The sequence below is a fragment of the Eucyclogobius newberryi genome, unplaced genomic scaffold (assembly GCF_026437365.1).
Source record: "Eucyclogobius newberryi isolate DKJ021-1_F unplaced genomic scaffold, fEucNew1.0.hap1 SCAF_13, whole genome shotgun sequence".
In the NCBI taxonomy this organism is placed as follows: Eukaryota; Metazoa; Chordata; class Actinopteri; order Gobiiformes; family Gobiidae; genus Eucyclogobius; species Eucyclogobius newberryi.
In genome coordinates this window covers 4485363-4512565 of record NW_027315757.1, presented here as the reverse complement: position 1 = coordinate 4512565, position 27203 = coordinate 4485363, and the positions used below count along the sequence as shown (strand labels likewise).

Below are 27203 nucleotides of genomic sequence, written 5' to 3'. Positions count from 1 at the left end.
GTGTCAGTGTCTTTGAGTCCCTTGATGGTAGAAAAGTGCTATATAAATGTGACAGTTTTGACCTTTGGTATTTACAACAATCATTCGCAAGAACAAAATACAACACGTACCATTCAGGAGTATTTTATTGCACAGACATGATTTCCTCATTTGATTTAATAGGCAAGTTTTCAAAGTAGTGTAACACTTGTTGGAATGAAAAAAAAAAAATGTTCAGGTTTAAAGTTTGACAAAAATAGTTAAGTAAATACAGCACAGGCGGAGTATGCATTAAGTACACAGCTCACACACAACATACAATATGATTAGCTTATTATACATATTAATACAGTAACACAGACTTTGACTAGCTCAGATGTGGCTGTGATCTATGTAGTAACCTACAGAATTGTATAGTTTAACCACATCAATGTGAGCTTTATCTCTACAGTAACTAACTCGGTTGAATATACCTTTGAATGTTTTTGTCATCTTCTAATGTTTGCAGTTTTCATAAACTAATGCCCAGCTGACCATCATCTCTGAACAGGAGATCCACAATTTTAAATATACATTTATCTGGATCTGTCACAGGTACAGAACGAGGAGCAGATGAAAAGGTCCAACCCTGAGATTTGAATACTGTTGATTATTGTGGAGAATCAAACATCTGGGACATTCTGGAGAAATGTTATATATAAAACCTAAAAAGTCCTATCTCATTAAATATTAGTTTTTCATTGCCAAAGGCTGTAAGTGCATGATTCAACTGCTTTACATTGAACACATTTTGAGTATTTTGACTTCAATTTTTAGACCATTTTGTTCTTCATCCTTTTGATTCATAACCTCATCTTTGGAGGAGCAGCATAAAAACGTGACATTAGCCTGGCCTAGTCTGCTGGTCAGTCAGTGCAGCGTGATGGGGCCGGCTGGAGCAGGAGTGGTTCTGATAGGGCGATGGAGAAGCTGCTTTTCAATGGTTTAGAAGGACCGGGAATTCCAGAAGCTGGAAAAGACAGAGATCTGTGGACACATGACACTTTATAATAAGAATAAAACTTTGGACAGACTTAGCAGCCGTCAAGACAACAAACGTTTTTGCGTTGTATTATTAATTCAATCAAACCAGCTGCCCAGGATGATTGCCTCATTTGCACTTCTTATAGACCCTTGCAATTCTATGACACAATGTTGTGTCAATCAATAATCAAATAACTTTATGTCTCCCCTAAGGCAGTGGTTCTCAAACTGTGGTATGTGTGCTCCTCTACATTTCTAATATTTGTTTAATGTAGAGTCAATTTGATTTGTAAAGAGTCTTGGTTAAAACTATTGTAGCAAAGATGTAGACCAAATTGTAGACCTGGTTTAGCCTTAATTTAGATCTGAAATTAGTCGGTTTTAGGCCCAGCATAGATCTGGGGGTGATTGGAAAGCCAAATGTTTTCTTAGGTGGTACTTGTTGTGAAAAGGCCCTAAGGATATTCAAGCACGTTCAGTGGTTTTTGTGCTGCAGTGAACAGGAGATGGGGTCAGGATCAGACAGAAGACTCGGTGTGATTGAGGAGGTGACGTTTCATATCAGCTGAACGTCCTGATGACCGTCCTGGACCATCAGACTGACAAAGCCTCAGGAAGTAACAGCAGCTAATATCTGACACGTTACCAAGACGGAGGACTGAAGACCCGGTCTAAACCTGGACTAACCAGGACTCATTTCCTGGGTCTATTTCTCTAAATAGAACAGGTAAAGCCACGGAAGGAAAAGATATTCCAATTGCAGTTTTACAAGCACAAAATATTTTATATAAATCAGTCTTTTAAAACTCTGAACAGTTTAAGCCTGAATTAAGTTGTTTGAAACCATAATTCACTTTTGTTTTGTAGCTCTGGCCAATCAGACGACGTGGAGAGAGAGGACTGTACTAGTAACTCCAAAGATTTGAATGCAGCCAACTTTAATAACACGGCTAGAATTGTACTAAATAAAAAGGACTTGTCTAAAAACCTACACAAAAAGTACAAATACCTAAAAAAAAATACAGTAACATCAGTAAATGGGGGAAAGATGAATGAGGCTAACATGTTTTAGCTAGTGAACCTTGTCTTTGCGCTGCTGGGGTGAGGGTGAGGTGCTTTAGTGAGGTTCTAACCTTGTCTTTGCGCTGCTGGGGTGAGGGTGAGGTGCTTTAGTGAGGTCAAACCTCGTCTTTGAGCTGCTGGGGTGAGGGTGAGGTGCTTTAGTGAGGTTCTAACCTTGTCTTTGAGCTGCTGGGGTGAGGGTGAGGTGCTTTAGTGAGGTTCTAACCTTGTCTTTGAGCTGTTGGGGTGAGGGTAAGGTGCTTTGGTGAGGTTCTAACCTTGTCTTTGAGCTGTTGGGGTGAGGGTAAGGTGCTTTGGTGAGGTTCTAACCTTGTCTTTGAGCTGCTGGTGTTAGTGTGAGGTGCTTTTGCTGTTGGGGTGAGGGTGAGGTGCTTTAGTGAGGTTCTAACCTTGTCTTTGAGCTGTTGGGGTGAGGGTGAGGTGCTTTAGTGAGGTTCTAACCTTGTCTTTGAGCGGTTGGGGTGAGGGTGAGGTGCTTTAGTGAGGTTCTAACCTTTTCTTTGAGCTGCTGGGGTGAGGGTGAGGTGCTTTAGTGAGGTTCTAACCTTGTCTTTGAGCTGTTGGGGTGAGGGTGAGGTGCTCTGGTGAGGTTCTAACCTTGTCTTTGAGCTGCTGGGGTGAGGGTGAGGTGCTTTAGTGAGGTTCTAACCTTGTCTTTGAGCTGCTGGGGTGAGGGCGAGGTGCTTTAGTGAAGTTCTAACCTTGTCTTTGAGCTGTTGGGGTGAGGGTGAGGTGCTTTGGTGAGGTTCTAACCTTGTCTTTGAGCTGCTGGGGTGAGGTGCTTTAGTGAGGTTCTAACCTTGTCTTTGAGCTGCTGGTGTTAGTGTGAGGTGCTTTTGCTGTTGGGGTGAGGGTGAGGTGCTTTAGTGAGGTTCTAACCTTGTCTTTGAGCTGTTGGGGTGAGGGTGAGGTGCTTTAGTGAGGTTCTAACCTTGTCTTTGAGCTGCTGGGGTGAGGTGCTTTAGTGAGGTTCTAACCTTGTCTTTGAGCTGCTGGGGTGAGGGCGAGGTGCTTTAGTGAGGTTCTAACCTTGTCTTTGAGCTGCTGGGGTGAGGGCGAGGTGCTTTAGTGAGGTTCTAACCTTGTCTTTGAGCTGCTGGGGTGAGGGTGAGGTGCTTTAGTGAGGTTCTAACCTTGTCTTTGAGCTGCTGGGGTGAGGGTGAGGTGCTTTAGTGAGGTTCTAACCTTGTCTTTGAGCTGCTGGGGTGAGGGCGAGGTGCTTTAGTGAGGTTCTAACCTTGTCTTTGAGCTGCTGGGGTGAGGTGCTTTAGTGAGGTTCTAACCTTGTCTTTGAGCTGCTGGGGTGAGGGTGAGGTGCTTTAGTGAGGTTCTAACCTTGTCTTTGAGCTGCTGGGGTGAGGGTGAAGTGCTTTAGTGAGGTTCTAAGCTTGTCTTTGAGCTGCTGGGGTGAGGGTGAGGTGCTTTAGTGAGGTTCTAAGCTTGTCTTTGAGCTGCTGGGGTGAGGGCGAGGTGCTTTAGTGAGGTTCTAACCTTGTCTTTGAGCTGCTGGGGTGAGGTGCTTTAGTGAGGTTCTAAGCTTGTCTTTGAGCTGCTGGGGTGAGGGTGAGGTGCTTTTGCTGTTGGGGTGAGGGTGAGGTGCTTTTAGTGAGGTTCTAACCTTGTCTTTGAGCTGCTGGGGTGAGGGCGAGGTGCTTTAGTGAGGTTCTAACCTTTTCTTTGAGCTGCTGGGGTGAGGGTGAGGTGCTTTAGTGAGGTTCTAACCTTGTCTTTGAGCTGTTGGGGTGAGGGTGAGGTGCTCTGGTGAGGTTCTAACCTTGTCTTTGAGCTGCTGGGGTGAGGGTGAGGTGCTTTAGTGAGGTTCTAACCTTGTCTTTGAGCTGCTGGGGTGAGGGTGAGGTGCTTTAGTGAGGTTCTAACCTTGTCTTTGAGCTGCTGGGGTGAGGGCGAGGTGCTTTAGTGAAGTTCTAACCTTGTCTTTGAGCTGCTGGGGTGAGGTGCTTTAGTGAGGTTCTAACCTTGTCTTTGAGCTGCTGGAGTGAGGTGCTTTAGTGAGGTTCTAACCTTGTCTTTGAGCTGTTGGGGTGAGGGTGAGGTGCTTTGGTGAGGTTCTAACCTTGTCTTTGAGCTGCTGGGGTGAGGTGCTTTAGTGAGGTTCTAACCTTGTCTTTGAGCTGCTGGTGTTAGTGTGAGGTGCTTTTGCTGTTGGGGTGAGGGTGAGGTGCTTTAGTGAGGTTCTAACCTTGTCTTTGAGCTGTTGGGGTGAGGGTGAGGTGCTTTAGTGAGGTTCTAACCTTGTCTTTGAGCTGCTGGGGTGAGGTGCTTTAGTGAGGTTCTAACCTTGTCTTTGAGCTGCTGGGGTGAGGGCGAGGTGCTTTAGTGAGGTTCTAACCTTGTCTTTGAGCTGCTGGGGTGAGGGCGAGGTGCTTTAGTGAGGTTCTAACCTTGTCTTTGAGCTGCTGGGGTGAGGGTGAGGTGCTTTAGTGAGGTTCTAACCTTGTCTTTGAGCTGCTGGGGTGAGGTGCTTTAGTGAGGTTCTAACCTTGTCTTTGAGCTGCTGGGGTGAGGGTGAGGTGCTTTAGTGAGGTTCTAACCTTGTCTTTGAGCTGCTGGGGTGAGGGCGAGGTGCTTTAGTGAGGTTCTAACCTTGTCTTTGAGCTGCTGGGGTGAGGTGCTTTAGTGAGGTTCTAACCTTGTCTTTGAGCTGCTGGGGTGAGGGTGAGGTGCTTTAGTGAGGTTCTAACCTTGTCTTTGAGCTGCTGGGGTGAGGGTGAAGTGCTTTAGTGAGGTTCTAAGCTTGTCTTTGAGCTGCTGGGGTGAGGGTGAGGTGCTTTAGTGAGGTTCTAACATTGTCTTTGAGCTGCTGGGGTGAGGGCGAGGTGCTTTAGTGAGGTTCTAACCTTGTCTTTGAGCTGCTGGGGTGAGGTGCTTTAGTGAGGTTCTAAGCTTGTCTTTGAGCTGCTGGGGTGAGGGTGAGGTGCTTTAGTGAGGTTCTAACATTGTCTTTGAGCTGCTGGGGTGAGGGCGAGGTGCTTTAGTGAGGTTCTAACCTTGTCTTTGAGCTGCTGGGGTGAGGTGCTTTAGTGAGGTTCTAACCTTGTCTTTGAGCTGCTGGTGTTAGTGTGAGGTGCTTTTGCTGTTGGGGTGAGGGTGAGGTGCTTTTAGTGAGGTTCTAACCTTGTCTTTGAGCTGCTGGGGTGAGGGCGAGGTGCTTTAGTGAGGTTCTAACCTTGTCTTTGAGCTGTTGGGGTGAGGGTGAGGTGCTCTGGTGAGGTTCTAACCTTGTCTTTGAGCTGCTGGGGTGAGGGCGAGGTGCTTTAGTGAAGTTCTAACCTTGTCTTTGAGCTGCTGGGGTGAGGTGCTTTAGTGAGGTTCTAACCTTGTCTTTGAGCTGCTGGAGTGAGGTGCTTTAGTGAGGTTCTAACCTTGTCTTTGAGCTGTTGGGGTGAGGGTGAGGTGCTTTGGTGAGGTTCTAACCTTGTCTTTGAGCTGCTGGGGTGAGGTGCTTTAGTGAGGTTCTAACCTTGTCTTTGAGCTGCTGGTGTTAGTGTGAGGTGCTTTTGCTGTTGGGGTGAGGGTGAGGTGCTTTAGTGAGGTTCTAACCTTGTCTTTGAGCTGTTGGGGTGAGGTGCTTCAGTGAGGTTCTAACCTTGTCTTTGAGCTGCTGGGGTGAGGTGCTTTAGTGAGGTTCTAACCTTTTCTTTGAGCTGCTGGGGTGAGGGAGAGGTGCTTTAGTGAGGTTCTAACCTTGTCTTTGAGCTGCTGGGGTGAGGGCGAGGTGCTTTAGTGAGGTTCTAACCTTGTCTTTGAGCTGCTGGGGTGAGGGCGAGGTGCTTTAGTGAGGTTCTAACCTTGTCTTTGAGCTGTTGGGGTGAGGGTGAGGTGCTTTAGTGAGGTTCTAACCTTGTCTTTGAGCTGCTGGGGTGAGGGTGAGGTGCTTTAGTGAGGTTCTAACCTTGTCTTTGAGCTGCTGGGGTGAGGGTGAGGTGCTTTAGTGAGGTTCTAACCTTGTCTTTGAGCTGCTGGGGTGAGGGCGAGGTGCTTTAGTGAGGTTCTAACCTTGTCTTTGAGCTGCTGGGGTGAGGTGCTTTAGTGAGGTTCTAACCTTGTCTTTGAGCTGCTGGGGTGAGGGTGAGGTGCTTTAGTGAGGTTCTAACCTTGTCTTTGAGCTGCTGGGGTGAGGGTGAAGTGCTTTAGTGAGGTTCTAAGCTTGTCTTTGAGCTGCTGGGGTGAGGGTGAGGTGCTTTAGTGAGGTTCTAACATTGTCTTTGAGCTGCTGGGGTGAGGGCGAGGTGCTTTAGTGAGGTTCTAACCTTGTCTTTGAGCTGCTGGGGTGAGGTGCTTTAGTGAGGTTCTAACCTTGTCTTTGAGCTGCTGGCAGAGCTGCAGGGAGATGGTGAAGAAGACCAGGGTGTCGCTCAGCCAGGGCACCACACACTCCACTTTGTGCACGTGGCTCACCTCAAAGCGGTTGTGGTTCAGTTCACTGTCGACACAGAACACAACTGTTTCATATCAGATACTTGTCATTTAGGCCTATATTTAAAGCAGATGTGGCTGGTGAAATGACCATTGTTGTTTGAATAATGTATACGTCATTTTCATCTAGCCTTTTTTAACAAAGTATATCAGATGTTTAAACACGTAAAACACCTCTGCATTTGTGAAAAGACGTGTCGGGGTGAAGCACTCTGCTCGTCTCAGTCAAAATGTAAAAAGGTGTAAGTGGAATGTTGCAGACTAATTCCAAAACATGATTTCAATGTGTCCCAAGTTACAAGGTCAACATGTCTGAAGCAACTACAACACGTGCATGAGCTCCAATTATCATCAGCTTTCTACTAACTTTAGAAAAGCTTGTGTCATTGCATCCCAGGTTCTAGAGCCAATACCAAAGCATCCAGAGACAGAGTTCTCTTCAAGGTTTAAATGAGGAAAGAACATTCAAATGTGAAAAAGCTCAAAAGTCCATTATGCCAAGACCCCACCAAAAAACTGCCCCTCTAAGTACAGTAGACCCATCTGCACCTTTAAGGTACAGTAGACCCATCTGCACCTTTAAGTACAGTAGACACATCTGCACCTTTAAGGTACAGTAGACACATCTGCACCTTTAAGGTACAGTAGACCCATCTGCACCTTTAAGGTACAGTAGACACATCTGCACCTTTAAGTACAGTAGACACATCTGCACCTTTAAGGTACAGTAGACACATCTGCACCTTTAAGGTACAGTAGACACATCTGCACCTTTAAGCTACAGTAGACACATCTGCACCTTTAAGCTACAGTAGACACATCTGCACCTTTAAGCTACAGTAGACCCATCTGCACCTTTAAGGTACAGTAGACCCATCTGCACCTTTAAGGTACAGTAGACCCATCTGCACCTTTAAGGTACAGTAGACACATCTGCACCTTTAAGTACAGTAGACACATCTGCACCTTTAAGGTACAGTAGACACATCTGCACCTTTAAGCTACAGTAGACACATCTGCACCTTTAAGTACAGTAGACACATCTGCACCTTTAAGCTACAGTAGACGCATCTGCACCTTTAAGTACAGTAGACACATCTGCACCTTTAAGTACAGTAGACACATCTGCACCTTTAAGGTACAGTAGACACATCTGCACCTTTAAGTACAGTAGACACATCTGCACCTTTAAGGTACAGTAGACACATCTGCACCTTTAAGTACAGTAGACACATCTGCACCTTTAAGCTACAGTAGACACATCTGCACCTTTAAGTTACAGTAGACACATCTGCACCTTTAAAGGTACAGTAGACACATCTGCACCTTTAAGTACAGTAGACCCATCTGCACCTTTAAGGTACAGTAGACACATCTGCACCTTTAAGTACAGTAGACACATCTGCACCTTTAAGTACAGTAGACCCATCTGCACCTTTAAGCTACAGTAGACACATCTGCACCTTTAAGCTACAGTAGACACATCTGCACCTTTAAGTACAGTAGACACATCTGCACCTTTAAGGTACAGTAGACACATCTGCACCTTTAAGTACAGTAGACACATCTGCACCTTTAAGTACAGTAGACACATCTGCACCTTTAAGTACAGTAGACGCATCTGCACCTTTAAGGTACAGTAGACACATCTGCACCTTTAAGCTACAGTAGACACATCTGCACCTTTAAGTACAGTAGACACATCTGCACCTTTAAGTACAGTAGACACATCTGCACCTTTAAGCTACAGTAGACACATCTGCACCTTTAAGTACAGTAGACACATCTGCACCTTTAAGCTACAGTAGACACATCTGCACCTTTAAGTACAGTAGACACATCTGCACCTTTAAGTACAGTAGACCCATCTGCACCTTTAAGTACAGTAGACACATCTGCACCTTTAAGTACAGTAGACACATCTGCACCTTTAAGTACAGTAGACACATCTGCACCTTTAAGCTACAGTAGACACATCTGCACCTTTAAGGTACAGTAGACCCATCTGCACCTTTAAGGTACAGTAGACACATCTGCACCTTTAAGTACAGTAGACGCATCTGCACCTTTAAGGTACAGTAGACACATCTGCACCTTTAAGCTACAGTAGACACATCTGCACCTTTAAGTACAGTAGACGCATCTGCACCTTTAAGGTACAGTAGACACATCTGCACCTTTAAGCTACAGTAGACACATCTGCACCTTTAAGTACAGTAGACACATCTGCACCTTTAAGTACAGTAGACACATCTGCACCTTTAAGCTACAGTAGACACATCTGCACCTTTAAGTACAGTAGACACATCTGCACCTTTAAGTACAGTAGACACATCTGCACCTTTAAGCTACAGTAGACACATCTGCACCTTTAAGCTACAGTAGACACTTACAACATTGCCCCAGGATTGTGTACGACGGAACTCCCAGCAGGCTTGAAATTCTAAAGAAAGAGAAGAGAGAATGAAGTTGAATGATGTTTGTTCCACTTGAGAAGACTCAGCAGAATGAGTTTGCACATTTATTTCTTGAACATGACACAGAAGAGAAACGGGCGAGACTGCAGAGAAAATGATGCATGGCCTCCCTTCTCTCTCCCCATTCCACGCACCGTTGTCCTGGCCCAAAAAATCATTTTAAAAGAAAAAAATCTACAAAGTAACGACCATCAGACCCAGCCTGAATTTTGTTTTTATCAGGGCTTATAAACCAGTTTTCAAAGGGAATAATATCTGAATTATATCTATGCATTGCTAATCTGGACAGCTCAGAATTAGAAAGGTTTTATTGCCATTGTCAGTGAACTAAAGTCACACAGTTCACAAATCAGAGGAACTTGCTTAAGATGCAACATACAACAATGAACAATGATAAAAGAAAGATATAGCAAATAAGGCGTGCATTAAAAACAAATTAAAATGTACTAACAAGATAAAAATGAGTATATACAGAAAATGTACTATTAAATTTAGCAGCTACTCTACTAAATATATAAAAACAAATGGGAAAGAGAAGGTAACCTCAGAGGAGTGGGAAAATGTGTGTAAATCCCATTGGGGGACCACAATGTCCCATGTCTGGAGGGAATTCTGTTGTAAAAAATGTGCATGTTCCTTTCCAAGCCATGTCCATTACTCACAGGGAGGTACAGACTGTTGGAGAGGATGTGGCAGCAGGAGGTACAGACTGTTGGAGAGGATGTGGCAGCAGGAGACAGACTGTTGGAGAGGATGTGGCAGCAGGAGACAGACTGTTGGAGAAGATGTGGCAGCAGGAGGTACAGTGGCAGCAGGAGGTACAGAGTGTTGGAGAGGATGTGGCAGCAGGAGGTACAGACTGCTGGAGAGGATGTGGCAGCAGGAGGTACAGACTGTTGGAGAAGATGTGGCAGCAGGAGGTACAGTGGCAGCAGGAGGTACAGACTGTTGGAGAGGATGTGGCAGCAGGAGGTACAGAGTGTTGGAGAGGATGTGGCAGCAGGAGGTACAGACTGCTGGAGAGGATGTGGCAGCAGGAGGTACAGACTGTTGGAGAGGATGTGGCAGCAGGAGGTACAGACTGTTGGAGAGGATGTGGTAGCAGGAGGTACAGACTGTTGGAGAGGATGTGGCAGCAGGAGGTACAGACTGTTGGAGAGGATGTGGCAGCAGGAGGCAGACTGTTGGAGAAGATGTGGCAGCAGGAGGTACAGACTGCTGGAGAGGATGTGGCAGCAGGAGGTACAGACTGTTGGAGAAGATGTGGCAGCAGGAGGTACAGTGGCAGCAGGAGGTACAGACTGTTGGAGAGGATGTGGCAGCAGGAGGTACAGAGTGTTGGAGAGGATGTGGCAGCAGGAGGTACAGACTGCTGGAGAGGATGTGGCAGCAGGAGGTACAGACTGTTGGAGAGGATGTGGCAGCAGGAGGTACAGACTGTTGGAGAGGATGTGGCAGCAGGAGGCAGACTGTTGGAGAAGATGTGGCAGCAGGAGGTACAGACTGCTGGAGAGGATGTGGCAGCAGGAGGTACAGACTGTTGGAGAAGATGTGGCAGCAGGAGGTACAGTGGCAGCAGGAGGTACAGACTGTTGGAGAGGATGTGGCAGCAGGAGGTACAGAGTGTTGGAGAGGATGTGGCAGCAGGAGGTACAGACTGCTGGAGAGGATGTGGCAGCAGGAGGTACAGACTGTTGGAGAGGATGTAGCAGCAGGAGGTACAGACTGTTGGAGAGGATGTGGCAGCAGGAGGTACAGACTGTTGGAGAGGATGTGGTAGCAGGAGGTACAGACTGTTGGAGAGGATGTGGCAGCAGGAGGTACAGACTGTTGGAGAGGACGTGGCAGCAGGAGGCAGACTGTTGGAGAAGATGTGGCAGCAGGAGGTACAGACTGCTGGAGAGGATGTAGCAGCAGGAGGTACAGACTGTTGGAGAAGATGTGGCAGCAGGAGGTGTACCTCCTGCTGCCACATCTTCTCCAACAGTCTGTACCTCCAGTCTGTAGACTGTTGGAGAAGATGTGGCAGCAGCAGGTACAGTGGCAGCAGGAGGTACAGACTGTTAGAGAGGATGTAGCAGCAGGAGGCAGACTGTTGGAGAGGATGTGGCAGCAGGAGGCAGACTGTTGGAGAGGATGTGGCAGCAGGAGGTACAGACTGTTGGAGAGGATCTGTGTTCTACAGTTTATGTTTGATGTTATGAAAAAATTAAAAATAAATGATGAAAGACAAAGTGTTTATGAGAGGGTCCAGACCTTGGTGGTGTTGGGGGGCAGCACGTGCAGCTGATACACCGTCAGACACAGCTTACTCAGGTTGATGTAAAAGTTGACCATAACGTCCCCAGGCATGGGGGGGCTGAACATTTTCTGTAGACACATAAACACACACATAAACACACACGCCTAAACACACACACACACACACCTAAAACACACAAGCGCCTACACACACACACAAAAGCACCTACACACACACAAGCGCCTACACACACACAAGCGCCTACACACACACACAAACAAGCGCCTACACACACACACACACACAAGCGCCTACACACACACACACACACACAAGCGCCTACACACACGCGCCTACACGCACACGCACACCTTTTTAAATCAGACTATGATGTAACTTTGCAAGCAAGATGAATTCTCCCGATTTTGAGTTCACAAACTCTTGAGAATCCATCTTCTTAGGCTCCCACTGATTTGTTCGTGGTTTAATGCCGTTTGAACTTGTTATCTGATCCAATGATCCACGTCCCAGTCTATAATCTGCTTATTCCTTCTGCAATGATCCGATATGGCCTCAGAGAGCGAGGCACTGACAGCATCAACCGTGACGACTGAGCTTTTACCACACAAGCTACGCCAGAGACCATCAGCAACAGGAGGCGTGGCCAATCTCCTAATTGATTGTCTTGACATTTAGTGTGTGTGGAATCCGTGTTTGCTGTCAGAGCAAACACTGGTGTTGGTAGTGACCGGTAAAGGCGCAGGTGAGGCAGCACAAAGCTTTTCTATTCTCATAATAAGAATTCAGATTAGTGAGGTGAGGAACAATGCTGTGCTGGAGGTTACCATTAGTCCACTGGTGGCCAGCTCTGGGAGAGTCAGCGAGGCCGGGGTGGTCAGCCGGTTCCTGGCTCTGGTCAGCTGCAGCATCACAGCGTCCATCAGCTAATGACACGGCACAGAAGATTTAGTTATAGACGTTAGTTAGAAGTTAAAACTAATGATGAGACTAATGATGGCTTTACAATATCGCATTATATGTCAAATTTTATTTCACTCATTTAAAGCTTTTTTGGTGAAGGGTCAACAACTTGCTTGGACATGTTATTGCTTTGCCAGGAATGTTCCGCTGTATGGCATTAAATGTATCTAACAATGAGCAGAGTCGCCTCTCACAGATCTGACCTAGAATCTTCTCGTCTTCGTCGCGTTCAGCTGTTTAGAGGTGACATTTTGAAGACCTTTGACAATTCAATAAAATATAATATTTTGTTTTGACCTGTGGATACCTTGACCTTTGTTTATTAGTATGTGACCCCTTTGCTGTGTACGCCACTCTTTACCCCACTCTTTAGCATAGCCTGATTACTCCTCTGCGGTCAAGTCATAGAGTTGTAAGCTTATAGTATCTAAAAAGGTCACAGACGGGGATTCCAAGATGAAGCACACATCTGCATGGCTTCAGTGAAAATCTTTTGGATTTCCGCTATATTACGTGTTCACCTGGGGACACTGCACCTCTGTGTACAAGTCAAAACTGGACCACCATTTCCAGAAAATGCCGAAAAATAAGATCAAGGATGAAACTAGGATAAAACTAAATCCACCACTGGAAAACAGGCTAGCAATGCGGCTAACCGAGGGGGCCTCTTCTCCTCCTAGGAGTGCTTGGTGGGATGCTGCGAGGTCCAGAGGGCGCAAGGACCAAGCCACACACTGTGGTGAGCTCCGGAGCCGGGTCCCGGAGCCGAAGGTCTGACGTATGGGTCGTCAGTCTTTTGGGTGAATGTGATGATGACAGTGGCGATTTATCCAGTTTCCCAAATAGAAGTTCCTTTCTTAGCTGAGCACATGCAAGTTTGCACGGTCCAGTCTGACCAAGCAGTAACAAGTGTCCAACGCCAAAGGTCGAGATGTCCAGCAAAGAGCTTTAAGACCTAAGTGCGTAACGGCGCTGCGCTGTTCACGCCATTTACTCACAATCGACAACTCACAATGTGCTCCTTAACACCCAAGTTAACTCTGAGTCTGGTATATATAATATACTTTTGATTTTGTTTTTGTTGGCAATGTTTATTAGATGGTAAAAAGCTGCTGATGTTATTGATTTGATGTGGCTGTTAAAGTTCAAGTCTGAGGCCATTATTAGCCCCAGATTTCTAACTTGATTTGTCGGTTTTAGAGCGAGACTCTGGAGGTGACACTAACACTTTCTCTTTGTTTCTGTGGAACAAAGACGTTGATCAGCTGACCTAACGGCAGCATGTAGAGGTTGAACAGAAGGGGACCCAGGACTGACCCTTTGGGCCCCCCAGAGGTCAGGTGCATGTGGTCTGAGACACAGATAGGACCTTAGCCAGTTTATGGCAGTGCCAGTGATACCCACCCAGTCCTCTAGTCTCTGTAAGAGGATCCCATGATCAACAGTGTCAAAAGCAGCACTCAGATCTAACAGAATTAAGACTGAGGCTTTGCTCGTGTCAGTGTTCAGGAGGATGTCATTTGTCACCTTGACAACAGTAGTCTCAGTGCTTTGCTGAGGTCTAAAACCTGACTGAAAAACATCAAATGAGTTGTTTATTAAGAGGAAATCTGTGAGCTGTTGTAAACAACCTTTTCAAGGACTTTGCCCCAAAATGGCAGATTAGAGATGGGCCGGTCATGACTCAGTACTGTGGAATCAAGACTGCTCTTCTTTAGGAGAGGCTTTATGACCACTCCCCCTGACCCCCCCCCGACCCCTGCTCTTCTTTAAGAGACGCTTTATGAGGGCAGTTTTCAAAGACATTGGGAAGCGACATGTTAACTATGTGAGTGAGTGGTCCTGAACCTTGTAAAGAACATTGCAAACTCATTACACTTGGATGTGGAAATGAGTTCTAACGGCAGCTGAGCTGGAGGGTTTGTTCATCTGTTACTGTGGCAAACAGGACACGCGAGTTGTTACTGCAGCTTCCAATTATTTCAGAAAAATATCTTTCCCTTGTTCTACATAAAATGAGGTTGTACATGTACAACTTCTTTCTGTAAATCTCTTTTTGAACCTGGAGCTTTGACACTCTCTTTTCTGTGCCCTGACCCAATCATCATTTTGCCACCTTCTGCTTATTTCTATCCAGATTAACCTTCATAGAGGCAATGGTGTTCAGAGCATTCAAAACACTAGATGTAACAGGTCGACAATCATTTACATTAGAACATGAAACATTTTCAAAGTTTATCATTTCCATAAACAGTGACATAATTGATGTGTCTCCTATGAACAACTGCAGGACCAGCCTCTGAACAACTGCAGGACCAGCCTCTGAACAACTGCAGGACCAGCCTCTGATCAACTGCAGGACCAGCCTCTGAACAGCTGCAGGACCAGCCTCTGAACAGCTTCAGGACCAGCCTCTGAACAGCTTCAGGACCAGCCTCTGAACAGCTGCAGGACCAGCCTCTGAACAGCTGCAGGACCAGCCTCTGAACAGCTGCAGGACCAGCCTCTGAACAGCTGCAGGACCAGCCTCTGAACAACTGCAGGACCAGCCTCTGAACAGCTGCAGGACCAGCCGGTGGTTTGGTTGTTTGGTTGCAGCAGTTTAACTTCTACAATTGAGGTGTTTGTCTACTTCGAACGGACCCCATATCTAGAATGTTCTGTATGGCATACTACATCTCCATGGAGACAAGCGGTGGCCTCTCCAGGCCTGGTTACAGGTCAGAGCTGTGGAGCTGTTTGGTCCCCCCCTCTTTTGAAGTGGCTATGAAGCCCATGGTTTGAGATAAACATTTAAAGTTGGCCTGGTTACTTCCTGGTCTAGAGAAGATTCTCGTCACACAATCAGAATGTGTTTTTGATGCACAAAGGGAGAGGGCGTTCTAGTAGTTGAATGAAGCTAAATTCCACTCCAAGTATGCTTTTGATAAGGGAACAATGTTAGAACATGCTTAAAAATTCAATTCAATTTAAATTAAAGTACATTTTGCATAATATGTGTCCTTTTAAAATAAGGAGTTTGATAGCAGTAGGAGACATCAGACCGGAGACAGGAAGACCGAGCAGCAGAGTGAAGGTCAGAGGTTATAGTGAAGGTCAGAGTTTATAGTGAAGGTCAGAGTTTATAGTGACAAGCAGCTGCTGAGAAAAGTGGAACATAATCGCTCATTTTCAAAAGTGAATGAATGGGTCCGATGCCCATGCTTGACAGACCAACTGACTTTGGAAAGAGAGGTGAGGCAGGGCTGTGCTTGGTCCCCTCTCTTGTTCCCTTTGTATATGGAACCATTGGCCCAATATATTAAACAATAAAAACCCTCAATTGTGTTACAACTGATTGTGTCACAGTTGATGAGATGGAACATAAATACCTGCCATGCAGATTATGTGCCATTATTTTTGGCCAAACCTGAAATGTTCACACCTATTGTGATGCCTTTCCTGTTGCTCAGAAATATTGGACTGAGATTAAGAAAGCAATATGAATCGTCTTTGCCACTGAATTTACCTCAGAATTCCTGCCATGGACACAATAAATTGACACCTTTGGGGGAAGGACATTACTTTGCTGACATTGCTGACATTACGTTGGGGGAGTCTCACCTTGTTCACCTCTGCTCCAGTTTTAAAGTGGTAGGTCTCATCTCGACAGCTCAGCAGGTTCAAAGCCTGGTTCACATGGTTCCGAGCATCTTGGATCTGTCAACAAAACACAGTGGTCAAGGGTCTTGTTATAGAAAGACATCAAACTGTATGGTAGATGCAAAGAGGAGCTAATGCTCATTTATGCTCCGTTTTTGTACGGAAATAGAAGAGTTCTAAGCGCACATTTATTTACGTACGGTCACTGCATTTATACTTCCAATCGTTGCAGTGTTCTGTTAAATAACCACCAGAGGGCACTCATGTCAGTTAGATAATTGTCCAAAACAGAATAAAAAGAGCAACAAAAATACAATAATGGAGGCTCCCACACAGAATGTATATTATATGTATTATATTTATTGGAAAAGAGCCAAGAAAACGAGGTGAGAGTTAAAATAAAAGCTTGAACTTCCACTGTTGAGCTGTGTTCACTACTGTCCCCAGTGGTCAGCACATGTACAGCTCTGAGGATACGGACAGAAGCTCTGTGCTTTTGGAATGTCGAGCATAAATGAGCATTTAGAACAAGGCATCGGACACACAGGGCTTTATGAGGACGGGTCATTGTGTTTACTTTGGAGCCAACTTCTGTTAATGATGCTCTGCATTTCCATGCACAGGTCTCGTTACCTTTAGATTTTTTCCAATACCAGTACTTTAAAAAAAGAAACCCGTATTGAAAAACGGGTGTTTATAGTTAGAGCGTAAATGAATGGCAAAAAATGCAAAAACATACTTGTATTGTACCAGTGCCCACATGTACTCTCAGCTCTTTACAGGTAAAATGATAAACTGCACTTTGTTTGAACTATGATCAAATGTACTGTTTGTGCCACACATTCTGCATAGGGCGTTTGTGCTGTATTTGCTTATTGATGATGATATTTAAAACCAAGGAACCGAGAGTTGGTCCCAGTACTTCCTTTTTCAGTCAGTTCCTACTTGTTACAGAGTAACGGTTCAATTCAATTCAATTTATTTTTGTAAGGCCCAAAATCACAACAACAGTTGCCTCTGAGGGCCACAGTGAGAAATGAATCAACAATGTCTGTGGTGGCGATGGAGTGCCCAACCATAGATAAGATAATCCTTTATTGTCCCACATGGGGAAATTTCATTGATGCAACGCAGGTAGATACAGAGGAAAAGAACAAATAACTTATAGGAAGTTTGAAAAACACTCAGTAGAAGATCTCCTATAAACAAAGACTCCCATAGACAAAACCTCCCATTTCCCAACAGGGGATGGAGGGGGAAAATAATAAAGATAAAAATAATGTGAATAACTCAATGTGAGCAGCTGATGCCACTCAAGAGTTTTTTTTTATGAATAAAATGGTAATCGTACCTGAATACTTTTTCCTTTTGGTTTTCTTTGATGTTTAATAATTCAAAGTTGCTGGTGCTGTGAGACGTGGCCAAAGCTAGAGTATGAATGAACGGCATGAATGCCACTGGGACATAAACCTGTGGAAATGAGCATCTTTGCTATAACCTGGCACAACCAGGTCATTGCTTTATGTGCATTGTCCATCATAAATAAAGCAATAAACTAAACAAGAAACGACTTCAGAGTTTAGGATCAGCCTTTTCTTCAATTTCCCCCGTAGAGCCCAACATAAAGATGAACTGCGTGTGTTTGACTGATAAGACATCTACAGCTTCCACAAAGGTCGGATTTTGCAGTGATTTTGCCTATTTTCAGATTATGAACTTCATCATCCGGACAGCTGCCGGATGAACCTTGCAGCTATATTCTAAACTGGCAAGACGCACCATTGAGCACGGCCTATGGACTTGGTTACATTTTGCCGGGTTTGGAGAGGAGCGTGTGTCCAAGAATAATCCCACCCGGATCAGGAAGGCTTTTGAGGGCGTGTCTGCCCGCTCCAGCATAGATTCTAGACTTGTCTGTACCCAGCAGGCCATGCACTGGAGCCATGTAGCCAGGCTTTTAGCTAGGATTTGAAAACATCCCGTCCAAACCGGGGGCTTTAAAAAGGAGGCTATGGAAATCCAATATGTGTTTCACGGCCTTTTTCCGACGCTTTTACTAAATAAAGCGGCGCTTTTAACGCGGAGGCGATCAAGAGCGGCGTCCGCACGCCTCTCGTATCATATTGACTTTCCATACTCTGGCGCCGCCTGCGCCGCCTGCGCCGCCTGCGCCGCCTGCGCCGCCTGCGCCGCCTGCGCCTCTCGCCGTGTGGATCACACTCTGCGTATCGCGCCGTATTTCACATGGTATTTGGCTGTGGAGGTTCGGCATTTACGGCTCGGCAGCCAATCAGAGCCAAGCACACAAACTTTGTCGACCAATCAGCGCGCAGCATGCAAATTTTCACTTGTAAACACTCAACTGTCATGGCGCGGACCGCGGCGGACTATCGTCAAACGCTTTCCGGCCCGATTTAAAAACTTTTCTAAAATGTATTAATAAAAATTACACCGTCCTTGCCCTCGAAAATGTCCGTCCACATGTCGAGACACCCCGTCCAAAAGACGGGAAGACGGCCCTCTAGCTAAAAGCCTGCATGTAGCTGTGCTGAAACTGAGATTCAGAGCTGATCAAACGATGCACATCTCAATGGCCTCATATGTGTGAGCAATCATCTTCCAGGTCTTATTATTCTGCCATGGCCTCTCATGGAATCCTTTAACAAGCGGATATGGTTCACTTACAACAGAGGAGACACTTTGGTTCCAGAGTGAGCCAGTCAAAACATGGCTTAAGATTCCCCCTTGATGGACTTTGAGCTGGACTGTCCATCTTGTCTCTGTGTGAAGGGTGAAGTACCTGCTGCAGCTTCCAGTGCTTGTCGTCTCGGAACTGGAAATGCAGGAGCTGGCTGCTCTTGGCAATCTTCAGGTTGATGTCCTGTGAATAGAAGTACATAAGACACGTAAGCCCAGCCCTTCTCCACTCTACATTAGGAGTGTTTCATTGGTTCTGCCTTTCTTAACCAGGATCAGGTATTTTCCTTGTACCTGCTGGGCCCAGATTCTAACCAGGCCAAGGAGGTTCTAACTCTGTGTTCCAGTCAGAATTTGGACCTCAGAGTGATGTTTTCTCCCAGTTTGTGTTACAGCAATGACTCAAGGAAAATCTGAATCAAGTAATAAAAAGTGTTGAAAACAGCCAAGATGCGGGTCCTTTTAAATTAAATTATTGATCCATACATTGCTGTGTAGACGTTTGCATAAAGTAACTGTGCATTTATATCAGCAGAAGCTCAGAGGCAGCGCAGGAGCAAGTGAACAATAGAGAGCAAATAAAGATGAAATATTAGAAATACTATCACTAATACAGCTGTGGTTTCAAACTCTGATCCTGAAATAAAACTCTGAACGACTGGAACACACCATAAACTGACTGGTCACTGATTGGTCAGAATGGTTGCAAAATCTATGGTTACCATGGCGTTTCCATATGTGGAGTTGTTGTGTGCAGTTTCCATGGATACAGAACTAGATTCTACAAAGTAATGGAAACAGAACTAGGCCTTTATTTGGTTCTGGTTTAGTCTGTGTTAAGTTGTTTTTTTAATACTGCAAGACATTTGACTCGCCCTGGCCGCCCCGCCCGCCCAGGGCATAGGTGTGGTCAGCATGACAGGTGTGGTCAGCATGACAGGTGTGGTCAGCATGACAGGTGTGGTCAGTATGACAGATGTGGTCAGCATGACAGGTGTGGGCAGTATGACAGGTGTGGGCAGTATGACAGGTGTGGTCAGTATGACAGATGTGGTCAGCATGACAGGTGTGGGCAGTATGACAGATGTGGTCAGCATGACAGGTGTGGTCAGCATGACAGGTGTGGTCAGTATGACAGGTGTGGTCAGCATGACAGGTGTGGTCAGCATGACAGGTGTGGTCAGCATGACAGAGGTGGTCAGTATGACAGATGTGGTCAGCATGACAGGTGTAGGCAGTATGACAGATGTGGGCAGTATGACAGATGTGGTCAGTATGACAGAGGTGGTCAGAATGACAGGTGTGGTCAGCATGACAGGAGGTGTGGTCAGTATGACAGAGGTGGTCAGCATGACAGAGGTGGTCAGTATGACAGGTGTGGTCAGTATGACAGATGTGGTCAGTATGACAGGAGGTGTGGTCAGTATGACAGGTGTGGTCAGTATGACAGGAGGTGTGGTCAGTATGACAGGTGTGGTCAGCATGACAGGTGTGGTCAGCATGACAGAGGTGGTCAGCATGACAGAGGTGGTCAGTATGACAGATGTGGTCAGCATGACAGGTGTAGGCAGTATGACAGATGTGGGCAGTATGACAGATGTGGGCAGTATGACAGATGTGGTCAGCATGACAGGAGGTGTGGTCAGTATGACAGAGGTGGTCAGTATGACAGGTGTGGTCAGTATGACAGGTGTGGTCAGTATGACAGGTGTGGTCAGTATGACAGAGGTGGTCAGAATGACAGGTGTGGTCAGCATGACAGGAGGTGTGGTCAGTATGACAGAGGTGGTCAGCATGACAGAGGTGGTCAGTATGACAGGTGTGGTCAGTATGACAGGTGTGGTCAGTATGACAGGAGGTGTGGTCAGTATGACAGGAGGTGTGGTCAGTATGACAGGTGTGGTCAGCATGACAGAGGTGGTCAGCATGACAGAGGTGGAAGATCTATCAGACTGACCACACCCCAGGCGTGGTGGTCTCGGGAGAAGTGAGTCCCATTGATCTGACCTTTGACCTTTGATGAAACGTGTCAGATTAAAGAGGCAAAGCTCTTTTCACATCATCTGCATCATGAGATGAAAAACAGAAGTTGATATTAAAAATAAGACTTAAAAAAGTATTAATTGAAATATAACTGACGTTATAAAGTTGAACATTAACCTACGCAAGTTTTAAATACCTTCTAAACAAAGGAAAATATAATATAATAACAATTTGGTGCATCAACGTTAAGAATATTCATCTTTTTTTCTTGAAAGTTATGACGTAATTACCTTGTGCCTTCTTCAGACGTGTCATTAGAACTGTTGCTCTCAGTTACCGCCTGTGACAGTGCACTTACCGCCTGTGTCAGTGCACTTACCGCCTGTGTCAGTGCACTTACCGCCTGTGTCAGTGCACTTACCGCCTGTGTCAGTGCACTTACCGCCTGTGACAGTGCACTTACCGCCTGTGTCAGTGCACTTACCGCCTGTGTCAGTGCACTTACCGCCTGTGACAGTGCACTTACCGCCTGTGACAGTGCACTTACCGCCTGTGTCAGTGCACTTACCGCCTGTGTCAGTGCACTTACCGCCTGTGACAGTGCACTTACCGCCTGTGTCAGTGCACTTACCGCCTGTGTCAGTGCACTTACCGCCTGTGACAGTGCACTTACCGCCTGTGTCAGTGCACTTACCGCCTGTGTCAGTGCACTTACCGCCTGTGACAGTGCACTTACCGCCTGTGTCAGTGCACTTACCGCCTGTGTCAGTGCACTTACCGCCTGTGTCAGTGCACTTACCGCCTGTGACAGTGCACTTACCGCCTGTGTCAGTGCCTCTCCCTGCAGCGTCAGCACCCCCTTCACCTGGTCCATCCTGCACACAGCAGCATCACACTTTGCATTTCAACTTTAAATTGATATATTTCAGTTTTAAGTGGTGAAATCAGTCGAGTCGTAGTAGCATCGCTGTATTCCGCTTACGTGGAGCTGCCCAGGATGAAGTTCTCCTGCTTGAGCTGACTCTCCAGCCCTGGGGAGGGCGTGGTGAAGCGGCGGGACGCCTCCTGTCACACAGAACACACTCTTGAATGAAGAGCATCCAATGGCTGAGAAGATCTGCCAATATTTTTGGGCCGTTATGTAAGGCCAATTTTGATCAAGTTGCCAAAATGTATGATTTTAAATTACTACAATTTCAAATGGTCCCCTTTAAAATCCTGCATCCGACTCTCACTCCACTCATCAGATCATTACACCTTCTGAAAAGTCCTGGCCTGGACTCTGACACGACCTGGACAACTTTAGACCCCGTCTCCAATCTCCCTTTTCCCTCCAAAATACTGGAACGCGTCATCATCACCAACTCCAGCAATATCTTCTCAACATCCAGCTCCACCACATGACCAAACCAGCCCTTCTGGAAGTCACCTCCTCCTGTGAGCTCCTCCTGTGAGCTCCTCCTGTGAGCTCCTCCTGTGACTTCCTCCTGTGACTTCCTCCTGTGACCTCCTCCTGTGACCTCCTCCTGTGACCTCTTCCTCCTGTCACCTCTTCCTCCTGTGACCTCTTCCTCCTGTGACCTCTTCCTCCTGTGACCTCTTCCTCCTGTGACCTCTTCCTCCTGTGACCTCTTCCTCCTGTGACCTCCTCCTGTGACCTCCTCCTGTGACCTCCTCCTGTGACCTCCTCCTGTGACCTCCTCCTGTGACCTCTTCCTGTGACCTCTTCCTCCTGGTTCCCTTTCCATCTTCATTCTTGACCTCAACACAGTATTCAACATGGCTGACCGCGCCGTCCTCCTCCACCGTCTCCGGCACGGCACTCTCCTCCCTCTCCGTACGCCACCTCGGCATCATCATGGACTTCACCTCCATCACACATAACCTGTCACCAAATAAGCACCACAACCTTTGTCCCACCCGCCTCCTCCATCAGCACTGTCCCACCCGCCTCCTCCGTCAGCACTGTCCCACCCGCCTCCTCCATCAGCACTGTCCCATCCATCAGCACTGTCCCACCCGCCTCCTCCATCAGCACTGTCCCACCCGCCTCCTCCATCAGCACTGTCCCACCCGCCGCCTCCGTCAGCACTGTCCCACCCGCCTCCTCCGTCAGCACTGTCCCACCCGCCTCCTCCGTCAGCACTGTCCCACCCGCCGCCTCCATCAGCACTGTTCCACCCGCCGCACTGTCCCACCCGCCGCCTCCGTCAGCACTGTCCCACCCGCCGCACTGTCCCACCCGCCGCCTCCGTCAGCACTGTCCCACCCGCCGCCTCCGTCAGCACTGTCCCACCCGCCGCACTGTCCCACCCGCCTCCTCCATCAGCACTGTCCCACCCGCCTCCTCCATCAGCACTGTCCCACCCGCCGCCTCCGTCAGCACTGTCCCACCCGCCTCCTCCGTCAGCACTGTCCCACCCGCCTCCTCCGTCAGCACTGTCCCACCCGCCGCCTCCATCAGCACTGTCCCACCCGCCGCACTGTCCCACCCGCCGCCTCCGTCAGCACTGTCCCACCCGCCGCACTGTCCCACCCGCCGCCTCCGTCAGCACTGTCCCACCCGCCGCCTCCGTCAGCACTGTCCCACCCGCCGCACTGTCCCACCCGCCGCCTCCGTCAGCACTGTCCCACCCGCCGCCTCCGTCAGCACTGTTCCACCCGTCGCCTCCGTCAGCACTGTCCCACCCGCCTCCTCCATCAGCACTGTCCCACCCGCCTCCTCCGTCAGCACTGTCCCACCCGCCTCCTCCGTCAGCACTGTCCCACCCGCCTCCTCCGTCAGCACTGTCCCACCCGCCGCCTCCGTCAGCACTGTCCCACCCGCCTCCTCCGTCAGCACTGTCCCACCCGCCGCCTCCATCAGCACTGTCCCACCCGCCACACTGTCCCACCCGCCGCCTCCGTCAGCACTGTCCCACCCGCCGCACTGTCCCACCCGCCGCCTCCGTCAGCACTGTCCCACCCGCCGCCTCCGTCAGCACTGTCCCACCCGCCGCCTCCATCAGCACTGTCCCACCCGCCGCACTGTCCCACCCGCCGCCTCCATCAGCACTGTCCCACCCGCCTCCTCCATCAGCACTGTCCCACCCGCCGCCTCCGTCAGCACTGTCCCACCCGCCTCCTCCGTCAGCACTGTCCCACCCGCCGCCTCCATCAGCACTGTCCCACCCGCCTCCTCCGTCAGCACTGTCCCACCCGCCGCCTCCATCAGCACTGTCCCACCCGCCGCACTGTCCCACCCGCCGCCTCCGTCAGCACTGTCCCACCCGCCGCACTGTCCCACCCGCCGCCTCCGTCAGCACTGTCCCACCCGCCGCCTCCGTCAGCACTGTCCCACCCGCCGCACTGTCCCACCCGCCGCCTCCGTCAGCACTGTCCCACCCGCCGCCTCCGTCAGCACTGTTCCACCCGTCGCCTCCGTCAGCACTGTCCCACCCGCCTCCTCCGTCAGCACTGTCCCACCCGCCTCCTCCGTCAGCACTGTCCCACCCGCCTCCTCCGTCAGCACTGTCCCACCCGCCGCCTCCGTCAGCACTGTCCCACCCGCCTCCTCCGTCAGCACTGTCCCACCCGCCGCACTGTCCCACCCGCCGCCTCCGTCAGCACTGTCCCACCCGCCGCACTGTCCCACCCGCCGCCTCCGTCAGCACTGTCCCACCCGCCGCCTCCGTCAGCACTGTCCCACCCGCCGCACTGTCCCACCCGCCGCCTCCGTCAGCACTGTCCCACCCGCCGCCTCCGTCAGCACTGTTCCACCCGTCGCCTCCGTCAGCACTGTCCCACCCGCCTCCTCCGTCAGCACTGTCCCACCCGCCTCCTCCGTCAGCACTGTCCCACCCGCCTCCTCCGTCAGCACTGTCCCACCCGCCTCCTCCGTCAGCACTGTCCCACCCGCCGCACTGTCCCACCCGCCGCCTCCGTCAGCACTGTCCCACCCGCCGCACTGTCCCACCCGCCGCCTCCGTCAGCACTGTCCCACCCGCCGCCTCCGTCAGCACTGTCCCACCCGCCGCCTCCGTCAGCACTGTCCCACCCGCCGCCTCCATCAGCACTGTTCCACCCGCCGCCTCCGTCAGCACTGTCCCACCTGCCGCCTCCGTCAGCACTGTCCCACCCGCCGCCTCCGTCAGCACTGTCCCACCCACCTCCTCCATCAGCCTCCTCCTCCCCCTTCACTGCAGCCGCGCCCACAACCTCAGGAACTCGTCACAGAACTTCAAATCACAGGCTTATAAATCACTTGCTCGTTCTTTCCTCTAAACTGTTTGTTAATGTCACGTTTGTCTTGGATGTGAAGCATCTTTGAGTTCACCTTGAGAACGTCCTGCAGCTGCTTGAGGACAGCGTGGACCTCTTCTCGGAGCAGCCAGTTGAACTCTTCCTCCTAAAAGACACAGTATGCACTCTTAAATATCATCATCATCATCATCATCAAACTGCACAGTATTCGAGAGAACATCAAACCGTTTTTTTATCTTCTGTCACATTTTTGCACTATAGTATAGTATAGTATAGTATAGTATAGTATAGTATAGTATAGTATAGTATAGTGCAACTTAATGTGAAAGTACTTTGAGCACTCAGAGTACAGTTCTGTGGAGCATGGAGCAGAATATACAACTAAATATTCAGTATACTGTAAATAAATACATTTTCAAAATATTCTTCCCAACACTGCTTATCAAATGTTGGACCATGCATCAGAATGGTCCAACATTTGATAAGCAGTGTTGGAATGCATCAGAATTCATGTTTTATTCATTTTCCTGTTTTATGCAACGTTTTGAGGACTTTTCCCCAGAACCGGGTTCTGTTGCTGTGGCAACCATCTTGTGCGCTGAGAAATCTCAAAATGCAAATTGAAAATAATGTAAAACAGGGCAATAAAATTCATAGATTAAAACATTTAGATCCAAATTGATTGGTATTGTTGTGGTCCTAATGATGATGATTTAAAAAGTTCTTTAGACAGAATTTTCCACCACAACATGGCTGCTGGGACTGGACGTTGGTTACTATGGTTACCATGGGGACTTTATAACTCATTGCTTTTCCCCATTCAAAAGATATATTTTGTTATAAAATGTTGATCACCATGGAAACTATCCTAATTTCTCATCATTTTGAAACCCATGAATAGTGCACGTTAAACCGGATCTGGGTCAAATGTCCTCTGAGACTATTATGTCCTCCAGAATAATGAAAAACTAGGACCGTTATTTAAAACCAAATTATTATTATTATTTTTTTTATGGGAAATGCTGCTGAACGCCATGGATAGATGGACCAGGACCGGGGGACAGGACAGGGACAGAAGGCTGGGGGACAGGGACAGACTTGGGGACAGAGCTGGCGGACAGGGCCGGGGGACAGGACAGGAGGACAGGGACAGACTTGGGGACAGGGCTGGCGGACAGGACAAGGGGACAGCACCTGTGTCAGTCCGGCGGAAGATGGTGCTGTCCCGCAGACAGACGCCGCAGCCCCAGCGATAACAACAGTAACAACAGTAACAACAATAACAACAGTCTCCCCCAAAATGTTCCTGACGTGTGCGCGTGCGCGTGTTAGCGTCACTGACAGAGGTTAGCACGCGCACGCACCGTGCGCAGCACCAATAAACACGGCTCTTACCAGCACGGCTCGCTCCACTTGACTGGCCGAGGACATCTTGGGCAGCTCGGACAAAGACCTCTGAGGGTTCAACATTTTGGCCTTGGATTTTCCCAGATCGGCTCCAGAACAGCGGCGCTGCAGAGATGATCCTGGTTATTATGGCGAGCAGGAGGAAGCGCGGGTGCGTTTGGGGCTGTCGGAAAAACAGGAACATCAAGCACAAAGTCCAGTTCAAAACAGAAATTCTACTTGAAACATGACCAGGAGCTCGAATTATCCAGTGTGGAAAGAAAATGCAATTATTCTGGAGTCGCAGCGTTTGTGTGTCGCAGCCAGACTCTGTGGCTTAGACAGGTTCTGATTTTTCCTTGGTCACAAAAACACACCATTCTCTCGGTCACACGCTCACTATTAAAGTGTCCCGCCCACCGCCATATTTGGAAAGTCACTTCCGTTTTGTTAAAAGCGCAGAACCGAAGCTGAAGTTCACGCACTGTGGTCACGTGAGGGTTTAATGTATGAGGACAGGACACATACCATTTTACATACAGGAAGATGGACAGTTTACTTGATTATTCATAATAATAAGCTGTTTTTATTTTATTATTGCATTTTATCTTTATTTTTCCCCTCCATTCCTTATTAGGAAATTAGAGGTTTTGTCTATAGAAGTTTTTGTTTATAAGAGTTTTGTTTTTAAGAGTTCTTCTATTAAGAGTGTTTTTTAAACTTCCTATAAGTTATCTGTCCTTTTCCTCTGTATCTACCTGCGTTGCAACAATGAAATTTCCCCATGTGTGGACAATAAAAAACCTTAATAATAATAATAATATTAATATTATTTGGGCACTGGAATTTTGCCTGCAATTCGCCCAACATTGTGCCCTACAAGCAAATCAATCTAGTCTATATTTAAAATGCACTTATACCTGATGCTTCCCACAGAGTCCTGCACTTTGTACATCGGTGGTGTTCAGAGTAGTGACTCTTCTAAAACTACATTGTGGCATTTGATCATCATATTCAGGCTTCAAGCTGCG

At 48.0% G+C, this 27203-nt stretch overlaps 1 protein-coding gene across 1 annotated transcript; it reads right to left on the bottom strand.

Annotated features, from left to right (window-relative positions):
- Positions 1–107: 107 nt before the first annotated feature.
- Positions 108–26342, bottom strand: rogdi (rogdi atypical leucine zipper). Its single transcript, XM_072442354.1, has 11 exons — positions 26182–26342; positions 24860–24931; positions 21527–21609; positions 21365–21419; positions 18665–18745; positions 15826–15921; positions 12087–12185; positions 11256–11369; positions 8916–8965; positions 6403–6529; positions 108–1005 (listed from the first exon to the last, which is right to left on the bottom strand). Exons 1-11 carry the CDS (start codon positions 26254–26256, stop codon positions 964–966), a joined length of 894 nt encoding a protein of 297 aa, XP_072298455.1. The 5' UTR covers positions 26257–26342; the 3' UTR covers positions 108–963.
- Between the last annotated feature and the right edge of the window lie 861 nt (positions 26343–27203).

What these genes read in the sequence shown, in the direction of transcription:
- rogdi (XM_072442354.1), bottom strand. Translation starts at nt 26,256, where the DNA reads ATGTTGAACCCTCAGAGGTCTTTGTCCGAGCTGCCCAAGATGTCCTCG. An exon ending in TTCATCCTGGGCAGCTCCAC is followed by an intron (nt 21,420 to 21,526) that starts GTAAGCGGAATA and finishes TGCTGTGTGCAG; the next exon opens with GATGGACCAGGTGAAGGGGG. An exon ending in CACAATCCTGGGGCAATGTT is followed by an intron (nt 6,530 to 8,915) that starts GTAAGTGTCTAC and finishes CTGTGTCGACAG; the next exon opens with TGAACTGAACCACAACCGCT.